General features: G+C 46.2%; 1 protein-coding gene across 1 annotated transcript in view; it reads left to right on the top strand.

Moving 5' to 3' along the window:
* Window positions 1-18,201, top strand: part of LOC141173046 (phospholipase A2 inhibitor and Ly6/PLAUR domain-containing protein-like) — a 49,752-nt gene extending 31,551 nt beyond the window's left edge. Inside the window, exons 3-5 of the mRNA XM_073657679.1 lie at window positions 13,858-14,007; window positions 14,159-14,305; window positions 17,875-18,201. Coding sequence (XP_073513780.1) covers window positions 13,858-14,007; window positions 14,159-14,305; window positions 17,875-18,020 — 443 coding nt within the window. The 3' untranslated portion in view covers window positions 18,021-18,201. The remainder of the gene's footprint in view (window positions 1-13,857; window positions 14,008-14,158; window positions 14,306-17,874) is intronic.
* Window positions 18,202-22,042: the final 3,841 nt, after the last annotated feature.

Below are 22,042 nucleotides of genomic sequence, written 5' to 3'. Positions count from 1 at the left end.
TTGCTTTTCAGGCACGCAGTACCCGGTGGTTGCGGGCACGAAATCCTGCCGACTACGCCAAAGTTGACGCGCCCCTGGGCCTGTGTCGCGCTGCGGTGCGCACGCGGGAGCTTACCCGGAGCCGGATCCGTGGAGGGTTGTAATCTCGTGGCGGTGACCCGGTCCGTGCCCAGGGAGTCAAACTAGACGGCAGTCTATTAGTAGTAAATAGTTGATGACTACGCCACCCGTTGAGTGCAGCCAGGAAGCTGCTGCTGCAGGGCAGACCGCTGAGGCCGGTGGTAGGATTGTGCAGCGTGATAGTATAACCCCCAACGGGAGGGGTATGGTCTCAGGGCAGCCGACGTGGATGATGGGGGTAGCAGGAACCACTCAGAGACGGTACGGTGTAGTTCAGGGTCTTTACTGGTAACAACGATAGACCCTCCCGGAGTACTTGCTAGCGAACGGGGCCTGGTCAGTCCTTGAGCAGATGGGATCTCCCCTGGCCAGGCGTAGTTGTAGGCCTCCCAAACTGACTGTACTCTTCTGGCTACCTTGCTAGAAGCTGATGTAAGTAGCCCACGTCCCTGAGTGTACCGTGTGGTGCTCACCCGTATGGCCGGTGACTCGGGGCCTTCTAATGGCTTCCGCTCCACGATGGCGGTGCTGGTCCCACGCGTGTGACCGTGCCTTCAGGCTTCTGGGCCAGAGGACCTGAAATCCCCTGCCCGACGGATTCTGCTGCTGGGTAGGATTTAGTCCCCACAGCCTCGGACTCCGGGTCCGGTAAAGAATCTTCTTAGTCAGGGCGAGCTCTGTAGCTGCCAGCCCCTGACTCCTTGTAACTCTGCTGTTTCCTATGCTGCTTCTCTTCTCCACTCTCCTTGTCTGACTCACCCTGCCTCAGCCCCGGGTTTATACAGGGGAAGTTCTTCCCCTCCCAAGACTGGGCAGGAGGTGTGGCATGCACAGGATCCCTGACCAAAGGACCTCCCACCTGCTCTCAGACATAGTATCTCTATCACTGTGGCAACCAGACCCCTGGGGTGTCACATTTGTTTTCACTCTCACTCCCTTAATCCTTCACTTCTTACAACCACCCCTAATCCCTGCACCTAGTAAGGAACTCTTCATCTCTCCCTCCATTCTCCCCACCCATCTCACCTCCTCCTCAGAGCTTTTCCTTAACGTACAATCCTTTGCCTCCAAACACAGACAGCCACCTCATGCACTCTCCTGCTCCCACCTACTAACGCTTTCTCTGCTCCTCCTTACTGCCGGCGACATCTCTCCAAATCCTGGCCCTCCTCACCACATCCCCACAGTCACTTCCACCTCCTACCCACGATCTATCCCAATCTCTCATAACCCTTCTAACCTTATACCCATCCGCCCAGCCCCCGCTTCCCCAATCTCCCTAACAGGAGCTCTATGGAACGCTCGCTCCGTCTGCAACAAACTTTCCTACATTCACGACCTCTTCATCACCAACAAGCTTTCCTACCTCGGCATCACTGAAACCTGGCTCACCCCCTCTGACACGGCCTCTCCTGCTGCACTTTCGAACGCCGGATTCCACCTCTCCCATACCCCCTGCCCCGCCGGCAAGCACGGCGGAGGAATAGGTTTCCTCCTCTCAGATAACTGCTCCTTCACCCATATCCCACTGCCACCCTCAATTACTCTAACCTCTTTTGAAGTGCACTCTGTGCGCATCTACTCCCCCTCCAACCTCCAACTGGCTGTCATCTACCGCCGCCCAGGATCAGCCACCACTTTCTTTGACCACTTCACCACTTGGCTACTTCATTTCCTCTCCATTGACATCCCCACTATCCTCATGGGTGACTTCAACATCCCCATTGACACTTCCCTCTCAGCCGCCTCTAAGCTGCTATCCCTCACTTCCTTCTTTGGCCTTACCCAGTGGTTTTCCACACCCACCCACAAAGACAGCAACACGCTGGACCTCATCTTCACCCGCCTCTGTTCCCTATCTAACCTCTCTAACTCACCTCTCCCTCTCCCTGACCACAACCTACTTACATTCTCTACCCTCTCCTCTCCAGGGCAGCAATCCCCACTTCACAAACTTGCATACCCTCCCAGAAACATCAAACACCTTGACCTACACTCACTCTCTGAATCCCTTCTCCCTCTTACAGACATTAGTTCCTTACATGATGCAGATGTTGCTGCCACTTTATACAACACCACAACAGCTGCAGCTCTCAATTTGGTCGCCCCCCTGACACATACCAAAGCTCGTACAATCAACAGACAACCCTGGCACACCAGTCCAACTAAAGAACTGCGACGGGCCTCCAGGGTTGCTGAGCGTAGATGAAAAAGGTCCCACTCCAATGAGCACTTCATCGCATTCAAACAGTCCCTCACTACCTTCAAGTCCACACTCACTGCAGCAAAGCAAACATACTTCTCATCTCTCATATCCTCCCTGTCTCACAACCCCAAACAACTATTCAACAACTTCAATTCTCTCTTCCATCCCCCAGTGCCTCCTTCCTCTCCTCTTATTTCAGCCGAAAACTTTGCCTCATTCTTCAAACAGAAGATTGACACCATCAGACAAAGCTTTTGCCTAAAGCCCCCACAGCCCCTCCCCACACCTGCTCAACCCTCCTCCTCCAAAACCACATTCTCCACCATTACGGAAGATCATGAAAGGAGGTTTGCACTCAAAATCTCACGATACATGGCCCCATTCATTCTTTCATATGCACGGATCAGTCGTCCTGGTCCTTTGGCAGAGAAACAGCCCCAAAGCGTGATGTTGCCACGCCCATGCTTCACAGTAGGTATTGTGTTTTTTGGATGCAACTCAGCATTCTTTCTCCTCCAAACTCGACAAGTTGTGTTTCTACCAAACAGTTCTACTTTGGTTTCATCTGACTATATGACATTCTCCCAATGCTCTTCTGGATCATCCAAATGCTCTCTAGCAAACTTCAGAGGGACACGTCTGGCACTGCAGGACCTGAGTCCCTGGCGGCTAGTGTTGAGCCACCCCCGTAGTGTTCGAGCTCGGTTCGGTTCGTCGAACACTCGTATGTTCGCCGAACTGTTCGTCGAACTGTTCGTCGAACACCATCGAACACCGTTAAAACCAATGGCAGGCAAACAAAAACACATAGAAACACATAGAAAACACCTTCAAAGGTGTCCAAAAGCTGACAAACTGCTCAGAAGACACAACTAACACACGGAAAAGAGACAAGTACATATAGTCATGCGAAAAGAAAAGAGGTGGAGGAGTTAAAGGAGGGGGAGACACAGATATAGGCCTTCTAAAACCAAAAAAGTGAGAAGCCGACACGGCCAGTCCGTTCCTGCCCATGCGACCTCCGTGTCGCCGGGTTTGTGCCAGAGCTGCGGTGGACCCTGATGGCGAGCCCCCCTCTCCCAATACTGGTGCCTGTCCGCTGGTGGGTCGAGCGAGCCCCCCTGTGGTGGAGGCAGGTCTAAGCTTTTTAAGTTAAATTGTCTCTCTAATTTGAAAGAATACACTTTAAATCCTTTTACAAGGATCTATTGGAGGGCAAGTCTCATGCCAGCAGCCGCGTAATTCCAGCTCCAGTAGTGTACACTAAAGCTGCTGCAGTTAATAAGCTTTTATAAGGATCGAGCTCGGCGGTCCACCGCAAGGCGTCCTACCGCCAGTCCCAGCCCCTATGCCTTGGGGTGCCTCCCCGATGCTCTTCACTAAGTGTCCCGGGGGCCCGAACCATATCCTTTGAAAAAATTAAGTGTCCAAACTACAGGTGGTGTAGCTTGCTTAACAGCTGGGATAATCTGCTGACTAGCAGACACTGCTACTGGGCACAAAGTATTTCCTGGGCTAGATGCAGTTAAAAATTTGTAATTAGATACTCTCGTTGGATGCTGAGAAAGCACTCCATAGAGTCTCCTGTCATGCCATATATTATTCCCTTAAAAAGCTTGGGGTAGGGGTCTAGGGGACCCTTTTATAGGCAAAATCACGGCAATGTATCGCAATACATCACCTAGGCTGAAGATAAATGGAACATTTTCATCACCTTTCATGATCACCAATGGGACAAGGCAGGGATGTCCTCTGTCCCCTCTCTTATACATCCTAGTGACGGAGCACCTGCTCTCATCAATTCGCCATAACCCCAATATTAGGTGGATTGAGGTGGGAGGCACCGAGTACAAGTGCTCTGCATTTGCTGATGATGTCCTAGTATATATCACTCAATCACATATATCCATCCCTGCTGTTATGGCTGAAATAGATCACTTTGTTACATGGTCAAATATTAAAATCAATGCAGCGAAGTCTGAGGCCCTCGATGTCTCCCTCCCCAAATCCATACAGGATTCCATCCAGTCCAACTTTCCATTTGCCTGGCCCTCACAGGGTATCAAATACTTAGGAATTCCTATTCATAGAGTCCTCTCCCGTCTATGTTATCTTAATTTTGGGCCCTTTATTGAACAACTCCATACAGACCACGGTTGGCAAGTTAGAACTGTAAGATTTACTACGTGAACCACTGGTGTTTTGTGGAAAAGCACGTGTACACTGTGTTCCAAATTATTATGCAAAAAGTGTTTAGGAGTGATAAGGTAAGAATTTTTTTGTTTGTCAGTTAAACTCATTGATGGTGATGTGTGTCAGGGCTCTTTATATCACTGTAAGCAATTGCAGACACCTGTGCTAATTAGTTTGGCAGGTGTGTCCAATGAAAGGCAAGACTACTTAAGAAGGCTGTCCCACATTAATAAGCAGCCTACATTTTCTGCCAAAATGGGAAAGAAAAAGGATGTGTCGGCTGCTGAGAAGCAACAAATTGTGGAGTGTTTAGGTCAAGGCATGACTACAATCAACATTGCCAAGACACTTCATCCTGATTATCGCACAATCAAGAAGTATAAAGCTGATTCACATTACACACGTGTGCGTGCTGATAAGGTAAAATTGAGGACTCTTTCCTACAGCCAATTACGTCAGGTTAAAAGAGCAGCAGGAAAAAATCCTTCTCATAGCAGCAGACAAGTTTTTGAAGCTGCTTGTGCCTCCAACGTCCCCCGAACAACAAGATGCAGAGTCCTTCAGAGGTTTGCAGCTGTGCGTAAGCCATCCTGTTGACCTCCTCTATCCACTGCACACAAGCAGAAATGGCTCCAGTGGGCCAAACAATACATGAAGACTGACTTCAAAACCGTTTTGTTCACCGATGAGTGCCGTGCAACCCTCGATGGTCCGGATGGATGGAGTGGAGGATGGCTGGTTGATGGACACCCCACGCAAACACGGCTACAGCGCCAAAAAGGAGGAGGTGGAGTAATGTTTTGGGCTGGAATCATGGTGAGAGAGATTGTCGGCCTCTTTAGGATCCCTGAAGGGGTAAAGATGAACTCCATAATGTATGTGGAGTTTCTCAAACAGCACTTCCTGCCATGGTTCAAGAAGAAGAACCGTGTATTCCGCAGCAAGATTATTTTCATGCATGATAATGCACCGTCTCATGCTGCACATAACGCATCTGAATCTCTGGCTGATATGGGCATAAAAGGGTACAAATTTATGGTGTGACCTCCATGCTCCCCTGACCTCAACCCCATTCAGAACCTCTGGAGCATCATCAAAAGGAGTGTCTATGATGGCGGGAGGCAGTTCACATCTAAGCAACAGCTCTGGGAGGGTTTTCTGTCCTCATGCAAAACAATTGAAGCAGAAACCATCCAAAACCTGACAAATTCAATGGACGAGAGAGTTCAGAAGCTCCGTTCGAACAAGGGGTCCTATGTGCAAATGTAACATCACCTAGAATAAAGTTTTGAGTTGAAAACTGTTTGATTTCAGTTTCTAATAACCTGTTAATGCTTATAATTTCAAAAATGACCATTTTTTTGTTCTTTATTAAAATGAAAAGGTTGATCGAAGAGTGTGGGGGATCTAAGAGTGTGGCAATCCAGTAGTCAGGATTACTTTGAATTTTGTCAATCTGAGGGTCATGTTGCAGGTACTGCAGCAAGAAGGCACTCATGTGTCTTTCACTTCTAGGAGCCCCAAAATTATTTTCCGGGCTAGATGCAGCTAAAAATTATTATTAATTTGAAAGCTGGTGGAGCTTAGTATAGATGGCCTAATAGAATCAGTACTGCAAACTGCTACAAAGCCCAAATTATTTTCCAGCCAAGATACAGATAAACATGATTAGTAATTTGAAATCTGGTGGAGTTTAGTATAGATGGCCTAATAGAATCAGTACTGCACACTGCTACAAGGCACAAATTATTTTCCAGCCAAGATACAGGTAAACATGATTAGTAATTTTAAATCTGGTGGAGCTTAGTATAGATGGCCTAATAGAATCAGTACTGCACACTGCTACAAGGCCCAAATTATTTTCCAGCCAAGATACAGATAAACATGATTAGTAATTTTAAAGCTTAAAACAATTGATGAGGTGATTTTAACAAATCATCAAGCTTTTACTCTCCCCAGGATGACACAGGGGTAGAAAAGTCGTTTCGGATCCATGATTTGTTCATCTTTATGAAGGTGAGTCTGTCTACATTATCAGTGGAGATCCGTGTGCGCTTATCTGTCAGCATACCACCAGCAGCACTGAACACACGTTCAGACAGAACGCTGGCTGCGGGGCATGACAAGATCTCCAAGGCGTAAGTGGCGAGCTCCGGCCATTTATCCAGATTGGAAGCCCAAAAAGAGCAAGGGTCCAGTGACACAGTCATGGCTTCAATGTTTACTTGGAGATACTCCTGTACCATCGTCTCTAGGTGTTGACTATGTGTCACACTTCTTGTCTCCTGTGGCCTTGCAAAGGATGGGCTAAAAAAGTGGTGAAATGATTCCGCAAAATTGATGTTACTAGCAGATACTGTGTTTCTGTTACGTTTTGAGAGCTGAACACTTGACGGTCCCACGGTTGGCAAGTTGGAACTGTGAGATTCTCTACGTGCACCACTAGTGTTTTGGGGAAAAGCACATGTAAGATTCTGCAACAGACTCTGCTGATACTCCAGCATGCGTGCATCTCTTTCTTTGGCAGGAATAATTTCTGCAAATTTACTTTGGTACCGGGGATCTAACAGTGTGGCAACCCAGTAGTCAGGATTATTTCTAATTCTCACAATTCGAGGGTCATGTTGCAGGTAGTGCAGCAAGAAGGCATTCATCTGTCTTGCGCATCCAGGAGCACCAAGTCCCTGTTGTGTTGGTGGCGAGGTAACAATCATGCTTCCTTCCTCTGCCCTCTCCCCCCAACCCCACACAACAGAAATGTGATCAAGGTCTCCCTCATCTGATGAGTCTTCTATCAGTTCGTCCTCCACTTCTTCCTTGGCTCCTGCACCTTCCTCACTAGTTTGGCTGCTACGATGCCCTCTGGTAAAACCATCTCCCCCACCCTTACCTGTCTGCCGCCTTGGTGCTGCCGACCGTCTGGACCTTGCAGATGTTAGCCTTTCCGCATACAACTCCTCCTCCTCTACTTCCTCCACCTCCTCTTGTGCCACCACCTGCCTCCGAATTCTGTTTAACATGTGCTCCAGCATGTAAATCACCGGAATAGTCATGCGGATAATGGCATCGTCAGCACTAAACATCTTCGTAGCCATTTCAAAACTGTGCAGAAGAGTGCATAGGTCCGTGATCTGAAACCACTCCTCCAGCGTGATTTGGCCCACCTCTGGATCTCGTTGGCCCAGGCTATACGTCACAACGTATTGCACCAGGGCTTGTCGCTGCTGCCACAGTTGCTGAAACATGTGCAGAGTTGAATTCCACCAGGTAGGCACATCGCATTTTAGCCGGTGAAGTGGCAGGCCCAACGACTTCTGTAGACATGTAAGTCGCTGAGCTGCGGGATGCGAAAGGCGGAAGTGAGCACACAGCGACCGTGCCCTCTGCGGAAGGCCATCTAGTCCGGGATTGTGGGCTTAAAATTGCTGGACAACCAGGTTCAACACGTGAGCCATACAAGGCACATGTGTGACATTGCCCCAGCGAAGGGCCACACCCAGGATTGCAGCATTGTCGCACACGGCCTTCCCTGGTTTCAGGTCCAGTGGAGACAACCATTCATGAAACTGGTTCTCCAGAGCTCACCACAACTCCTCAGCTATGTGACTCACATTTCCCAGACATTTCAAAGTAAAAACCGCCTGATGACGTTGAGCCCTGCTGCCAGCATAGTAAGGAGGTGTGCAGGATTCCTTCTGCGCAGTTAGAAAGCGGATGGCATTACCAGACAGGATTTGGTGCAGGTGGAGGACCGAGAGGAGGTTGAGGAGGCAGAAGCAGTGGAGGAACTTTGAGATAAAGATGATTGACGCACAACTCGTGGGGACGGCAAGACTTGGACAGCAGCCCCTTGTCCTGCTGTCACCATAGTTACCCAGTGCCCAGTCAGTGACATGTAACGCCCCTGTCCATGCCTACTCATCCAAGTGTCTGTGGTGAAATGAACCCTGTCACACACAGAGTTTCTCAAAGAAGCGGTGATGTTGTGTGCGACATGCTGGTGGAGCGCAGGCACACCTTTCTTTGAGAAGTAGTGCCGACTGGGCATCTGGTACTGGGGCACTTTGACGGACATAAGGTCTCGAAAATCCTTTGTGTCCATCAGGCGGAAAGGAAGCATTTCTGTAGCCAAGAGCTTGCAGATGGTGAAATTCAACCTCTTAGCTTTCTCATGGCTAGGAGGAAATGGTCTTTTACTTGTCCACATCTGAGGGACCGAGGGCTGGCTGTTGTGCTTAGACGGGGTTGAGAAGGGTGTCCCCGGCAAACTGCCGGTCTGTGAGGAAGATGCAGGCGGACATGTTAGGTTGCCTTGATCCAAAGGTGATGCTATCGATGTTGGACAGCGCTGAACACCAGCTGGTGTTTCCACCTCCAAAGAAAATGATGACTTGCCAATCACGCTGGCTGTTGCGGGTAAAGAGGTGGCAGGTCTGCATCCCAAAACAGGTGTGACTGCTGTCCCCCCAGTCACAGAGGATGAAGAGGCCGCCGATGCACAAGATGTGGCAGACGGTGGTTGGCCTGGCCGGCTAGGCCGCATTGTAGCACAGTGAGCTTCCCACTGCAACTTATGCTTCATATCCATGTGCCGGTTCATGCATGAAGTACTCAAACTATGTATTTTTTGGCCTCTACTTAGCTTTTGTTGTCAAATGTTACAGATAACACGAGTTGGGTCATCTTTATCGATCTGAAAAAATGCCCATGCTATGCAAGGCTTAGCACCCATGCGTCCTGAAGAGCCACCACGACTTGTGGTCAGAGGCAGAGTTGTGTTTGAGGATGCTGTTGTTGACGTGCTTCCAGTACTACGTCTCTGTCCAGGAAGGCGGAACCTGACCTCATCGTCACTAGCATCCTCCTCCACCTCCTCTGCTGACCTCATCTCTTGGCTGACTGTGGGTTGACAGTAAGTGGGATCTCCAACCTCGTCATCATCACCCTGTGTGTTATCACACCCGTCGTTCTCAGAGCCAACCTCTTCCTGCCCTGACACAAAACTAAAGTTGTCGCTCCAATCAGGTATTTGAGTCTCATCATCGTCTTCCTCATTGTCTCCACCAACAGGAGTTACAGTTTGGGAACGAGGGTCTAAATTATGGTCAGAACCTTCTGCGTCTGGTCCTGGATCCGACTCATAAAGATTCTGGGCATCAGTGCAGATCATTTCCTTATCTGGATTCACAGAAGCTCTGGAGCCGACCTCTGATTCCCAGGCTATAGTATGAGTAAACAGCTCTGCAGACTCAACCATCTGTTCTACCCCATACTCAGACGGGCAGCTGGAGACTTGCGAGCTGTGAGGAAGCAAGTGCGATTGGGATGACACCTCTGAGGACTGGAGTATTTGTGATGTTGAAGTTGAGGTGGAGGAGAGCCCACTTAAAGGAGCACTTGATATCCTTTGAAGCACCTGCTGTTTTTGTGCCTCATCTGGAATTTGTAGCGATTGGCGTGGCCGTAAGAAAGGGATCTTATCACATTGTCCGCTAAAAGAAGTAGACATCTTAGTTTGGCTGGAAGATGGTCTTTCTTCTGCAGATGTTACTGTTGCTTTAACACCTACCCCACGGGCACAACTTTTTTTCCCTTCCCAACACGCCTATTCCCCTTTACACCAGCAGCAGGCCTTTTTCCACTCATTTTGGTGGTTAACTAATTCACAACTCTGGAGTTGTTTGCACAAAAAACAATGGATGGGAACCGAGCAGAGCTGAGTGGCCAAACTGTAGTATTAGCCCAAAAGTATTGGCTGGGTTAGATGCAAATAAAAATTATTTTGAATTTGCAACCTGCTGGAGGTTAGTATAGATGGACTAACAGAACAAGTCCCACACACTGCTACAAGCCGAAATAGTTTTTCAGAGCTAGATGCCGAAAAAAATTATATTGAATTTGCAACCTGATGGAGGTTAGTATAGATGTACTAATAGGACAAGTCCCACAAACTGCTACAAGCCGAAATAGTTTTTCAGAGCTACATGCAGAAAAAAATTATATTGAATTTGCAACCTGATGGAGGTTAGTATAGATGGACTAATAGAACAAGTCCCACACACTGCTGCAAGCCGAAATAGTTTTTCAGAGCTACATGCAGAAAAAAATTATATTGAATTTGCAACCTGATGGAGGTTAGTATAGATGGACTAATAGAACAAGTCCCACACACTGCTAGAAGCCAAAATATTTTTTCAGAGCTGGATGCAGAAAAAAATTATATTGAATTTGCAACCTGATGGAGGTTAGTATAGATGGACTAATAGAACAAGTCCGACACACTGCTAGAAGCCGAAATATTTTTTCAGAGCTAGATTCAGAAAAAAATTATATTGAATTTGCAACCTGATGGAGGTTAGTATAGATGGACTACTAGAACAAGTCCCACACACTACTAGAAGCCGAAATATTTTTTCAGAGCTCAATGCAGAAAAAAATTATATTGAATTTGCAACCTGATGGAGGTTAATATAGATGGACTAATAGAATGATGCTATGCCCAAAAGGTTTTACTTCACTAGGTGCAGTAAAAAAATTTGTATTCTATACACAGGTGGTGTAGCTTGCAACACAGATAGGCTTCTCCACTGACTAACACACACTGCAAGAGGACAAAAAGGATTTGCTTTGCTAGATTTTGCCAAATGCTGTGAAAAAAACTTGCACAGCACTGGCACAGACCTGGCTGGCAAAAAGTGATAGGAACTGATGTAACCTAGCCCTCAAAAGGACTGCAATTACAATTAGTCTTTACTCCCAACCTATCTATTTAAGAGCACAGACCTGCCTGATAAAAGTGATAGGAACTGATGTAACCTAGCCCTGAAAAGTACAGCAATTACAATTAGTCTTTACTCCCAACCTATCTATTTAAGAGCACAGACCTGCCTGATAAATGTCGTAGGAAATTATGTAACCTAGTCCTTAAAAGGACTGCAATCACAACTATTCCCTACTCCCAAGCTATCTGTAGATTTGTGCGAAAATTGGCTTGAAATTAACAAAGTATAGCGCACACAGCAACAGCGGTGCCGTCTAACACGCAGCTGCAGCAGTGAGAAAATGGTGGCGATGGGGAAAATGGCTGGGTCTTATAGGGCAAGGACATGTGACATACACTGCCAATGACTCATGCCCTTGCTTGTGTGAAAAAAAGCAGTACGCTCCGTGTGTGTGACGCACCCCCTGGGCCGTGTGTGCACGTGTGCGGGATACCCGGAGCCGGGTCTCTGGGGGTTGTAGTCTCCGTGGCGGCGACCCAGTCCCGTGGCTCAGGGTGGTCAAACCAGTGTCAGTCTTTATATGGTTTTTGTGGTTTAATGTCCGACTACGCCACCCGTGGATTGCGGTCAGGGTATATCGCCGCTGCGAGGCAGTCCACTGAGGCCGGTGTGGGGTGCGCAGCAAAAGATGGGATAACTCCCCACGGGAAGAGTATGGCCTCAGGGCAGGGAATGTGGATGATGGGAGTGATGGTGCACGGGCGTCCCAGTACTAGTAGTGCTGTATGCGGTGAGAAAGCAGGAACGACTCAGAATCTTTGCAGTGCAGTTCACGGTCTTTACTGATGATATTAAGGCAGACCCTCCCGGGAGTACTGGCTAGCATAAGGGGCCTTGTCAGTCTGCGAGCAAGCAGGAGTTCCCCTGGCCAGGTGGAGTTGTAGGCCTCCCCGTCTATCTGCACTCTTCCTGGCTACCTTGCTGTAAGCGAGTGGAAGTAGCCCACGTCCCTGAGTATACCGTGTGTTGCTCACCCATATGGCTGGTGACTTGGGGCCTTCTGATAGCCTCCGCTCCTCGATGGCGGTGCTGGTCCCTTCTTTGTGACTGAGCCTCCGGGCTTCTATGGCCAGAGGACCTGGAATCCCCTGCCGGCTGGTTTCTGCTGCTGGGTGAATATACGTCCCCACAGCCTCGGACTCCGGTGTCCGGTACTTGGATTCTTCTGCCAGGGCGAGCTCTGCTCAGCTCCAGCCCCTGGTCTTCAGCTCCTGGCTCCTACAGAGCTCCTGCTGTTTCTCTCCCTGTGTCTGGAACTGTCTCCAGGCTCTGACTCAACTCTCTAATCCCGCCCCAGACCCAGTTTATAAGGGCAGATTCCTCCCCTCCCAGGTCTGGGCAGGAAGTGTTGCATGCTTAAGGGCTCCTGACCAGAGAAACCTCCCACTTGCTCTCAGACATAATATTTCTATTACTGCGGTAACCAGACCCCTGGGGTGCCATATGTGCGCTGCTGATAGGCTGACAGATTGCACCTCCCCACTGTAAATGCGGGAAAGAGAAAAAAAAATGGAGATCTTCATTATTTCTGCAGAGATCCATCCCCTGCCCCTCCCCCCGCCCCGCTGTACACTCAAACTGCGTATTAACATTAATTTTCAGCATTACTGAGAAAAAATCCAGTTATGATTTTGGTGCACGAACAGTTATCGAACATAACCTCGAACAGCCGAATTTTTTTCAAATCGTTCGTGTTCGCCGAACGACTCGAACACCGCCCAAAACAGCTCGAATTTGAGATTGGCGAACAGTTCGAGTCGAACACCGCTCATCTCTTCTGGCGGCGTAGTGTGTTACTGATGGTAGCCTGTGTAACATTGGTCCAAGCTCTCTGCATGTCATTCACTAGGTCCCCCCGTGTTGTTCTGGGATTTTTGCTCACCATTCTTGAGATCATTTTGACCCCATGGGGTGAGATCTTGTGTGCAGCCCCAGATAAAGGGAGATTATCAGTGGTCTTGTATGTCTTCCATTTTCTAATTATTGCTCCTACAGTTGGTTTCTTCCCACCAAGCTGCTTGCCTATTGCAGATTCAGTATTCCCAGGCTGGTGCAGGACTACAATTTTGTTTCTGGTGTCCTTCGACAGCTCTTTGGTCTTCACCATAGTGGAATTAGGAGTGTGACTGAGGTTTTCGGACAGGTGTCTTTTATACTGATAACAAGTTCAAACAGGTGCCAGTACTACAGGTAATGAGTGGAGGACAGAGGAGCCTCTTAAAGAAGAAGTTACAGGTGGGTGAGAGACAGAAATCTTGCTTGTTTGTAATTGACCAAATACTTATTTTCCACCAAAGTTTGAAAAAAAAATTCTTTCCAAATCAGACAATGTGATTTTCAGGATTTGTTTTCTCATTTTGTTTCTCATAGTTGAGGTCTACCTATGATGTCAATTACAGGCCTCTCTCATCTTTTTAAGTGGGAGAACTTGCACAATTGGTGGCTGACTAAATACTTTTTTCCCCCACTGTAATTTCCTTATGAACAGAATACAGTTGAGAACACTACTAGAAACATTCAGGCTTGATAATATCTCTATATTCTTACTTCTTTTAGATGGAGATAAGAGACCCACTGCCCACAGAGGATGTTTCAATTTAAGGACAGTGTGCAACCAACCTATACTTTTGGAAACGGGTGATTTCCAGATGCAATTTTACAATGATTGCTGTGACACTGATGACTGCAATTCCGGTACAATTAAATGTATGTAAAATAAAACCACCAACATATGTCATATAATGTGTATTTTAAAATCTGAATGTAGCAGCAAGTAGATATCAGGATTTGCAGAACCCATTACTGTCTAAAAAGACATAACTATTTATAATGTTCCTTTTCTCTTATGATCTTCTAGTGCCACCACTGAATACCACAAAAAATGGACTCTATTGCAAGTCATGTTTCGTGGAGGGAAGCTACAATTGTGAGAAGTATGGGTCTGTTGCCTGCACTTGTAATCAGGGAGATTGCATTCAGTTTAGTGGAGATGCAACCCGTCCAGGTAACACTGTTATCTATTTGAGAATTTTATTTTTTTACAAAATGTCTTGCTGTATAATTATTTGGTTGGCTGATAATTTACGTGTGACAGATAGAGTCTCTTTTTCATTATCTCCGACATTAATAGAGGACTTGTGGACTTGTGCTGTTTAACAGAGTTGTTTCATCATAGACAAACCCTTTAACCTCAGAGCCACTGAGAAAATCAACTGATGACTATCATGACTATTTTTATAGAATGGCTTTTCTTTTAGGGACTTTTTTAAAGGGAACCTGTCACCATTTTTTTCAATAAAAAGTTGAGCCAACACCTGTAAACCCTCATATATAACATTGTAGAATGTTGTATATATTTCACCAATCTGCTCTGCATAACACAAAAAAAGAGCTTGTATTATAATTACCTACAGCATGGTCCAGTCCGATGGGCGTCACTGTTCTTGATCCGTTGCCTCCTCTCTTCTTATTATCACCATCATCCTTCTTTCTTCATTTGGATGATGAATCCTATGTCATCTACACAGTGTCCTCCATCACGCTCCTGTGTAGGCATACTTCTCTCTGCCCTGCCCAGAATATAGCATTACATTTCCATGCGTGTTCCAGTGGTTCCACTTTTAGAGATGGTAAAGGGAAAGAAAGAGTATATAGGAGACTGTTCAGAAACAACTTTTAAGCATCACTCCAGCATTTTTTTAATTGCAGTCCTGGAGAGATGCTTTTAATCTAAGGTCCCTGACCTATTCTCATACTTACCGGATGCCCTCTTCACCTTCAGCACCACTCCGGTTGGTCTACAGCAGGTTGTGTTCTGCTGGCTCACTTCAGTGTTTGCATAAGGAGCGAGCTGGAGGTCACTTTTCAACATGAGTCTATGAGAGCCTTGTTCTAGCTCTGAAGACTTCGAATGAGCTCTTGTGACCATGACCTCTGACTTCCGGTCAATCAGAAGTTGCAATCACAAGATGGCGCAGCACAACAGTAGTGACGCCAATAAAAGATGAAGACAGCGGTGGGTACGTATAAGACTAGGTTCAGGGATCTAAAATTTGTAGCACCACTTCATATATTTTATTCTAGAAAAGGGAAGGGATTAAATTGTTCATGTTTTTCAAAATTTTAAATATTTTGGAACAATATTTTTTTACTTTTCAGTCCCCCTAGTAGAATTGAATTGGTGAACATCTGATTGCTTACACTATGTATTAAATATTGGAGTTTTGCAGTATATAGTAAAAATCAGGGTCTGTTATGAAGCCCAGTCACAGGAGAACCAATATGGCGGGAATGGATGCCTTCAGCTGACTCATGGCTACAATGACAACCCATTGGGCCCTAAGACCATGATGCTAGGGTGCCGATGGGCACAATAAATGGACTCCCGTGCAGGATTGCAGTTTTAGGAACACCTTCAGTGGACACAATCGTCTTCCTTTGGTTTCCAGACTTCCCTGCCTGTCTGTATGTGCTGGGAGCGATGTTATCGCACACTTGGCTCTCGTGACTACACATGGTGGTTTCTCATGTGTGGAAGTGGTGAGTGATGCATTAATGTGGGATGTTATGCTTCCCACTTGTTTCGTGGCCCGGGAGACATGTGACGCTGTGTCTTCCGGGTTGCCAGGACTCTAACTTGTCTGCTGTAAGCCAATGGTGGGGATGTGTGCCCCCTGCTTTTCAGATGAGCAGGAAGGTGCTCCCTGGCCATGGCTGGGAGGAATGTATCCCCTGATTTTTATCTTTAGCATTGAACTGGCTATTTAAAGCCTTCCCCTATCCAGTCCAGTGCAGTTTATTCAGTTCCCATGGGTAGTGGTGGGGTGAGTTCTTCCTGGTGAAGTTCAGGTTGCTTCTCAGCAGTTGCTTATGGTTTTTCTAGTTCTTTTTAATTAGCTTTTGTTTTTGGGTTCCCTTTTGGCTTTCTTGGTTTTCATTTGATTTAATGCTGCTAGTTTAGGATGTACTCTGGTATCTACTCTAACATTGTCACCAGACACCAACTACCACATGGCAGCAATGTGGGAAGGGCTCTGTAAAACCCCCTTCCATATTGGGAGTGGGTGAAGAATATTCCAGCCCTTAGAACTTGCTTAGCAGTGATGGCTTTCACTAAGTGCATTTGTGACAGCACATTTGCTGGACCAGTGCAAGTCACTAATGAGTAGATTAACTCCTGCGCATAACATGGAGAACTTAAATGTCTTTTTCAATGATTTACAACAGCATTTAAGCTGTTAACAACAGCGATCAGGGCTAATGTCGATTGCTGCTCTTAAAAAATGTTGGTTAACTATGTATAGCAGACTCATCTCCTCGCCAAGCTCCATATACCCTGATTCACTCCATGACATACATATCCATCACCGTTCATTAGCAGAATATTCTGCTTCGGTCAATCAGTACTTGTTGGAGGAGTCCGTAACAACTAACAAGTCATGGGGAAATGTATGTGACCCTTTAAGAATATAGCATGCAATTTCCATGGGTGGTCAAGTGGTTTTCCTTTTAGGGATTGTGAAAGGAAAGAAAGGGTATATAGAAGACTGTTCAAAAACAACGTTAAGCGCCACTCCAGCTTTTTTCTATTGCAACGCTGGAGTGGTGCTTTTAATCTAAGATCCCTGACCCTAGTCTTATACTTACCTGCTGAACTCTTCACCTTCTATCAGCACCACTCCAGTGAGTCTTAAGGAAATTGTGACCTGCCGGATTGCTCCAGTGTTTATATAAGGAGCAAGCTGGAGGTCACTTTTCAATGTAAGTCTATGAGAGCCTTGTTCTGGTTCTCCAGTCTTATATTGAGCACTTGTGATCATTACCTCTGACTTTGGGTCAGTCAGAAGTTGCGTTCACAAGATGGCTCCATGGAACCAAAGTGACACCAATAAAAGGTGAAGACTGCGGTGGGTAAGTATAAGACTAGAGTCAGGGACCTAAAATCAGTAGCAACACTCCAGTGCTGTAAAAAACAGTTGCTTTAATCAAGAAGAGGAAAAGTCTTACAAGTTCTCAAAATCTCACAATAGACAACAGCCTGAAATATACAGATCTTGGGTAGGTAATAAAGTAGACTTTTCACCCCAACAGGATTAATGTTAACAAGGTGATAACTCTTCTCAGCCAACAAAGTCATAGACAGATAAGTACATAACAATTAAGTTCAAGTGTCATAAATTCTTAATAATGCAGGTGGATATAGTGGTGGACTCATTTTCAAACCTCTTAGAATCTCATCACAAAGTGTCACCTTGCCAGAATTAACAGAGGTCAGTTATAATTTGTGGGGATATCTGTTAGTAAGTGTTTGTTTTCCCTACAGCACCATCACAGGGGAAAACAGACATGGGTTTTCCAGTACGTACCTCGTGAGAATTCTAATTCCCATTCGAAGAAACTCAACCCTTACATTGGCCATAATGGTCACCATGTTATTTGGCATCCACTTTTTCTAGAAGAATATGCAACAAAAGCCCTGTTCGAGGATACAGACATGTGGATTTAGCTGTTACAAAACTGTGTAGAAATGTTAATTTGCATCTCTTTACCTTACTTTTGTTCTTTTGCATTTAGATGATGTGGAGAAGAAATATGCTTTCGCAGGCTGCGCCACAAAAGGAGCCTGTGATATTGGATATAAAATACTACTTGGGACCTCAGTGGGAGAAGTTGAAAGCCTGACTTGCCCTGTGGAAAACATAATATCTAATAAGTCCTAAGTGCTCTTCGAGAGACAGAACATACAGATGAAAATCAAATGAAACTATGCATTGCTTTCTGCATATGTTAAAATTTATTATAAAATACTAATCAAATTAAAAGAAACTATGCATTGCTTTCTGCATATGTTAAAAATACTCTTCAAATTCAAAATAAATTTTCTTGCAAATTAAAAAAAAACACTCGTGTATTTTTTAGTATTTCCTCATATTTCTATGAAGATACAGATTAGATATTAGAAAAAACTTTTTGCCAGTGAGGTTGATCAATGAGTGGAACAGGCTGCCACGAGAGGTGGTGAGTTCTCCTTTAATAATAATAATAATAATAATAATAATAATAATAATAATAATAATATTTTTTTATTTATATAGCACCAACATATTCCCTACAATTAAGTAGGGACATATACAGACAATATAGACAATACAATTGATCACATTTCAAAAGGTACATGAGGAATGAGGGCCTTGCTCGCAAGCTTACAATCTATATGGAAATGGGGGGGGGACACAATAGATAGAACATGGTCATCAGCCAGTATCTGTCTAAGAACAGTTACCATGTGCTATTGGGTGCATGGAGGATGTGGAGACAGATGAATAGTCAGGAGCAGATTAAGATTAACATTTAGGAGGGAACAGGGGAGAGTTATGTTGGTGAGTTGAGGTGATAGGCTTGTCTAAACAGATGTGTTTTTAAAGCGTGTTTGAAGACATGGTGGCTAGATATCATTCGGATCGATTGGAGTAGTGCATTCCAGAAAACTGGCGCGCCACGAGAGAAGTTTTGGAAACGGAGGTGTGAGGTTCGGATTAAGGAGGATGTTACTCTTAGGTCAGCTGCAGAACGGATGGCACGGGAGGGGTGATAGACAGAAATGAGGGCGGCGCAGAACTGTGGACACCATGGTGTGTGAGAGAGATGAGTTTGTATTGTATTCTGTGGTGAATGGGTAACCAGTAGTGTTGAGCGAGCATGCTCGACACTGCTCGGTACTCGCCCGAGCATCATGCTACATGGGATGTTCGGCGAGCACCGAGAATTTCCGGGTTACTCGGGCGGGAGCTCAGGTCTCCGCCCTGCATGTTTGGCGCTCTTTACAGAGCCAATGAACATGCAGCCAGTCACTGTAATGCCGCAGCCATGTTGTTTGTGGACATTACAGTGATTTGCTGGCCGCACAGCGTCACCTCGAGTATTTAAAACCGGGCGCCGCCATCTTGGACACAGTCGCTCCGGATTAGGCAGTGTAGGGACAGCTAGGGAGAGATTTTTCCTGCGAAATAGTTAGTGTAGGGTCTGTAAAGGCTGCCAGAACAAACAAAAAGGCCTTCTCAGGACTAATATCCATCCCAGATATCAGGCAGGCAGGCAGGCTGTATAGGAGACGCAGTGGTTATACCAGCAAACGCTGCATTACAGTCCTGTGTGCTCCTGTTTCTGAAATTGCTGGACTTAGCTCCAGGTCTCGGGGGCCAGAAAAAATCCTTTTTTTTCATCTAAATCCTCTTTTTTTTTCCCTCGTTCACACTGTACAAATACCCGTCTTATTAACCTATTGGTGTCCCCCCCCCAGAAAAAAAAAGTGTGTCTCTGATTTTTCAGACTCAAATATATCTGTTGAAAAGAGTCAGGTATAGGCCACAGAAACAGAGGTGTGGTTTTGCAGTTCCACGGGTCAAACCTCTGTAGTATCCAGTTTTGGGCCTTTTGCACCTAAAAAAACAGTTTGAGTGTGTCGCTCACTGTTCAGCCGCAAATCTATATATTTAAAAAAGTCTGGTATACACCAGTAAATTAAAACTGTGGCTTTGCTGTTCCACGGTAAAAAATCTCTATTGTCCTGCTTTTTGCATTTTTTGCCTTCAAAAAAACCAGTAGTGTCTGCTGACTGTTCTGACACAAAAATATATCTGTTGAAAATAGTCTGTTGTAGGCCCGACAAATCCCAGTGTGATTTTGCAGTTCCATGGGTCAAATCTCTGTAGTATCCAGTTTTGGGCCTTTTGTATCTAAAAAAAAAAAAATGAGTGTGTCGCTCTCTGTTCAGCCGCAAATCTAGATATTTAAAAAAGTCTGGTATACACCAGTAAATTAAACTGTGGTTTTGCTGTTCCACGGTAAAAAATCTCTATTATCCTGATTTTCGCTTTTTTGCCTTCAAATAAACCAGCAGTGTCTCCTGACTGTTCTGACACAAAAATATATCTGTTGAAAATAGTCTGTTGTAGGCCCGACAAATCCCAGTGTGGTTTTGCAGTTCCACGGGTCAAATCTCTGTAGTATCCAGTTTTGGGCCTTTTGTATCTAAAAAAAAACAGTTTGAGTGTGTCGCTCACTGTTTTTCCGCAAATATATATTTTTAAAATTGTATGGTTTACCCCAGTAAACAATAACTGTGGTTTTGCCACTCCACGGTAAAAAATCTCTATTATTCAGATTTTGGTATTTTTTCCGTAAAGAAAAACAGTAAATGTTTATCCGTGATTGTTCTGATTGTTTAAATGAGTCGGGTGTAGGCCAGAGAAATAGAACTGTGGTTTTCCTCTTCCACGGTTCTAATCTCCTTTTTCTTACCCTTTTTCCATTGATAGTGCGAGTGAGAGCTATTTTACTTCCTTTACAATGGGCAAGCCGCGTGGCAAGGGACGTGGAAGTGGACGTTCTGGTGATGGTGCGTGTAGAGGACGGGGCCGTGGTCAAGGTGAAAATGTGCCACAACCAACAGCCACATCTTCTCGCTCCCACTTCTTGACCGAATTACTAGGGAAGCACAGAACAACACCAGTATTGCGAATTGATCAGTGTAAGCAGGTTATTAATTGGATAGCAGATAATACTTCCAGTTACCTGAGCACCACCACCTCCGGTCTGTCTTCCACAGGGTCAAAGGTTAGTAGCCGTGAGTCTCGACCGCATACTCCTCCTCACCCTGATGCTCCTTTCTCCGACAATGCCGAGTGTCGTCAGACAGCAACTGATCCCACACTTGGACACTCTGAAGAGCTGTTCTCTTGTCCATTGCCATATTTGTGCCTATCACCAGCTCCGCTTGAAGTGGTGGAAGAGGAGATCCCATGTAGCGATGCTCAAATATTTCAACAGCCTCGGCCACAGGAAGTCGACGATGGCAATTTGTCACAAGAGGTGGACGATGACGAGACACAATTCCAGGTAGTGAGGAGCAGGATCGTGGTGCGCAAGTGGAAGAGGGGAGGTGGTGGATGATCTAGTAACTGACCCAACATGGCAGGAGGACATGCAGCGTGAGGCCAGCAGCACACAGGGGGAGGGGGACAGAGTACCCCAACAGGTAGGAAGAAGCAGTGAGGTGGCCGCAGACAGAAGGCAGCCAACCGTTCCCCGTAACACCAACACGAGGGACGTTGCCAGTACAAGCGGTAGGTCTTCCAGAGTTTGGAATTTTTTTAAAGACTTTGCTGATAACCCCAAAAAGGCCATTTGTACCACCTGCCATGCCAGCATCAGCAGGGGTGACAAATCTACCAGCCTGACCACCACCAGCATGATCAGGCACATGGCAGCAAAGCACCCGACTTTGTGGGGCGAACTCCAGGGTCCACAACCAGTGTCAGCGGGTGTCACCACTGCTTCTTCCGCTGTTGTGCGTGCAATAGAAGCCACTGTTGTGTGTGCAAGGCAATCCCCTGTCCATACTGCTTGTAAAGATGTCCCCTCCTCTCAGTCTTCACTTGTTATGGCAGTTTCTCAAGAAACAGCACCAACGTCCACGTCCACGTCCCACCGCAGCGTTAAATTGTCCATATCCCACACCTTTGAACGAAAGCGGAAATTCGCAGCTAACCCCCCACAGGCCACAGTCTTACATTCGCACATTTCACGACTGCTTGCGTTGGAAATGCTGCCTTTTAGGCTGGTGAAGATGGAATCCTTCCACAACCTTATGGCGGTGGCCGTCCCTCGGTACTCAGTCCCCAGCCGACACTATTTTGCCCGGTGTGCCATCCCCGCACTACACAAGCACGTGTCCCAAAAC

The sequence above is a fragment of the Phyllobates terribilis genome, unplaced genomic scaffold, assembly GCF_046119375.1.
Source record: "Phyllobates terribilis strain yellow unplaced genomic scaffold, ASM4611937v1 Scaffold_12__6_contigs__length_324123572, whole genome shotgun sequence".
In the NCBI taxonomy this organism is placed as follows: Eukaryota; Metazoa; Chordata; class Amphibia; order Anura; family Dendrobatidae; genus Phyllobates; species Phyllobates terribilis.
This window is presented reverse-complemented; position numbering and strand designations above follow the sequence as displayed.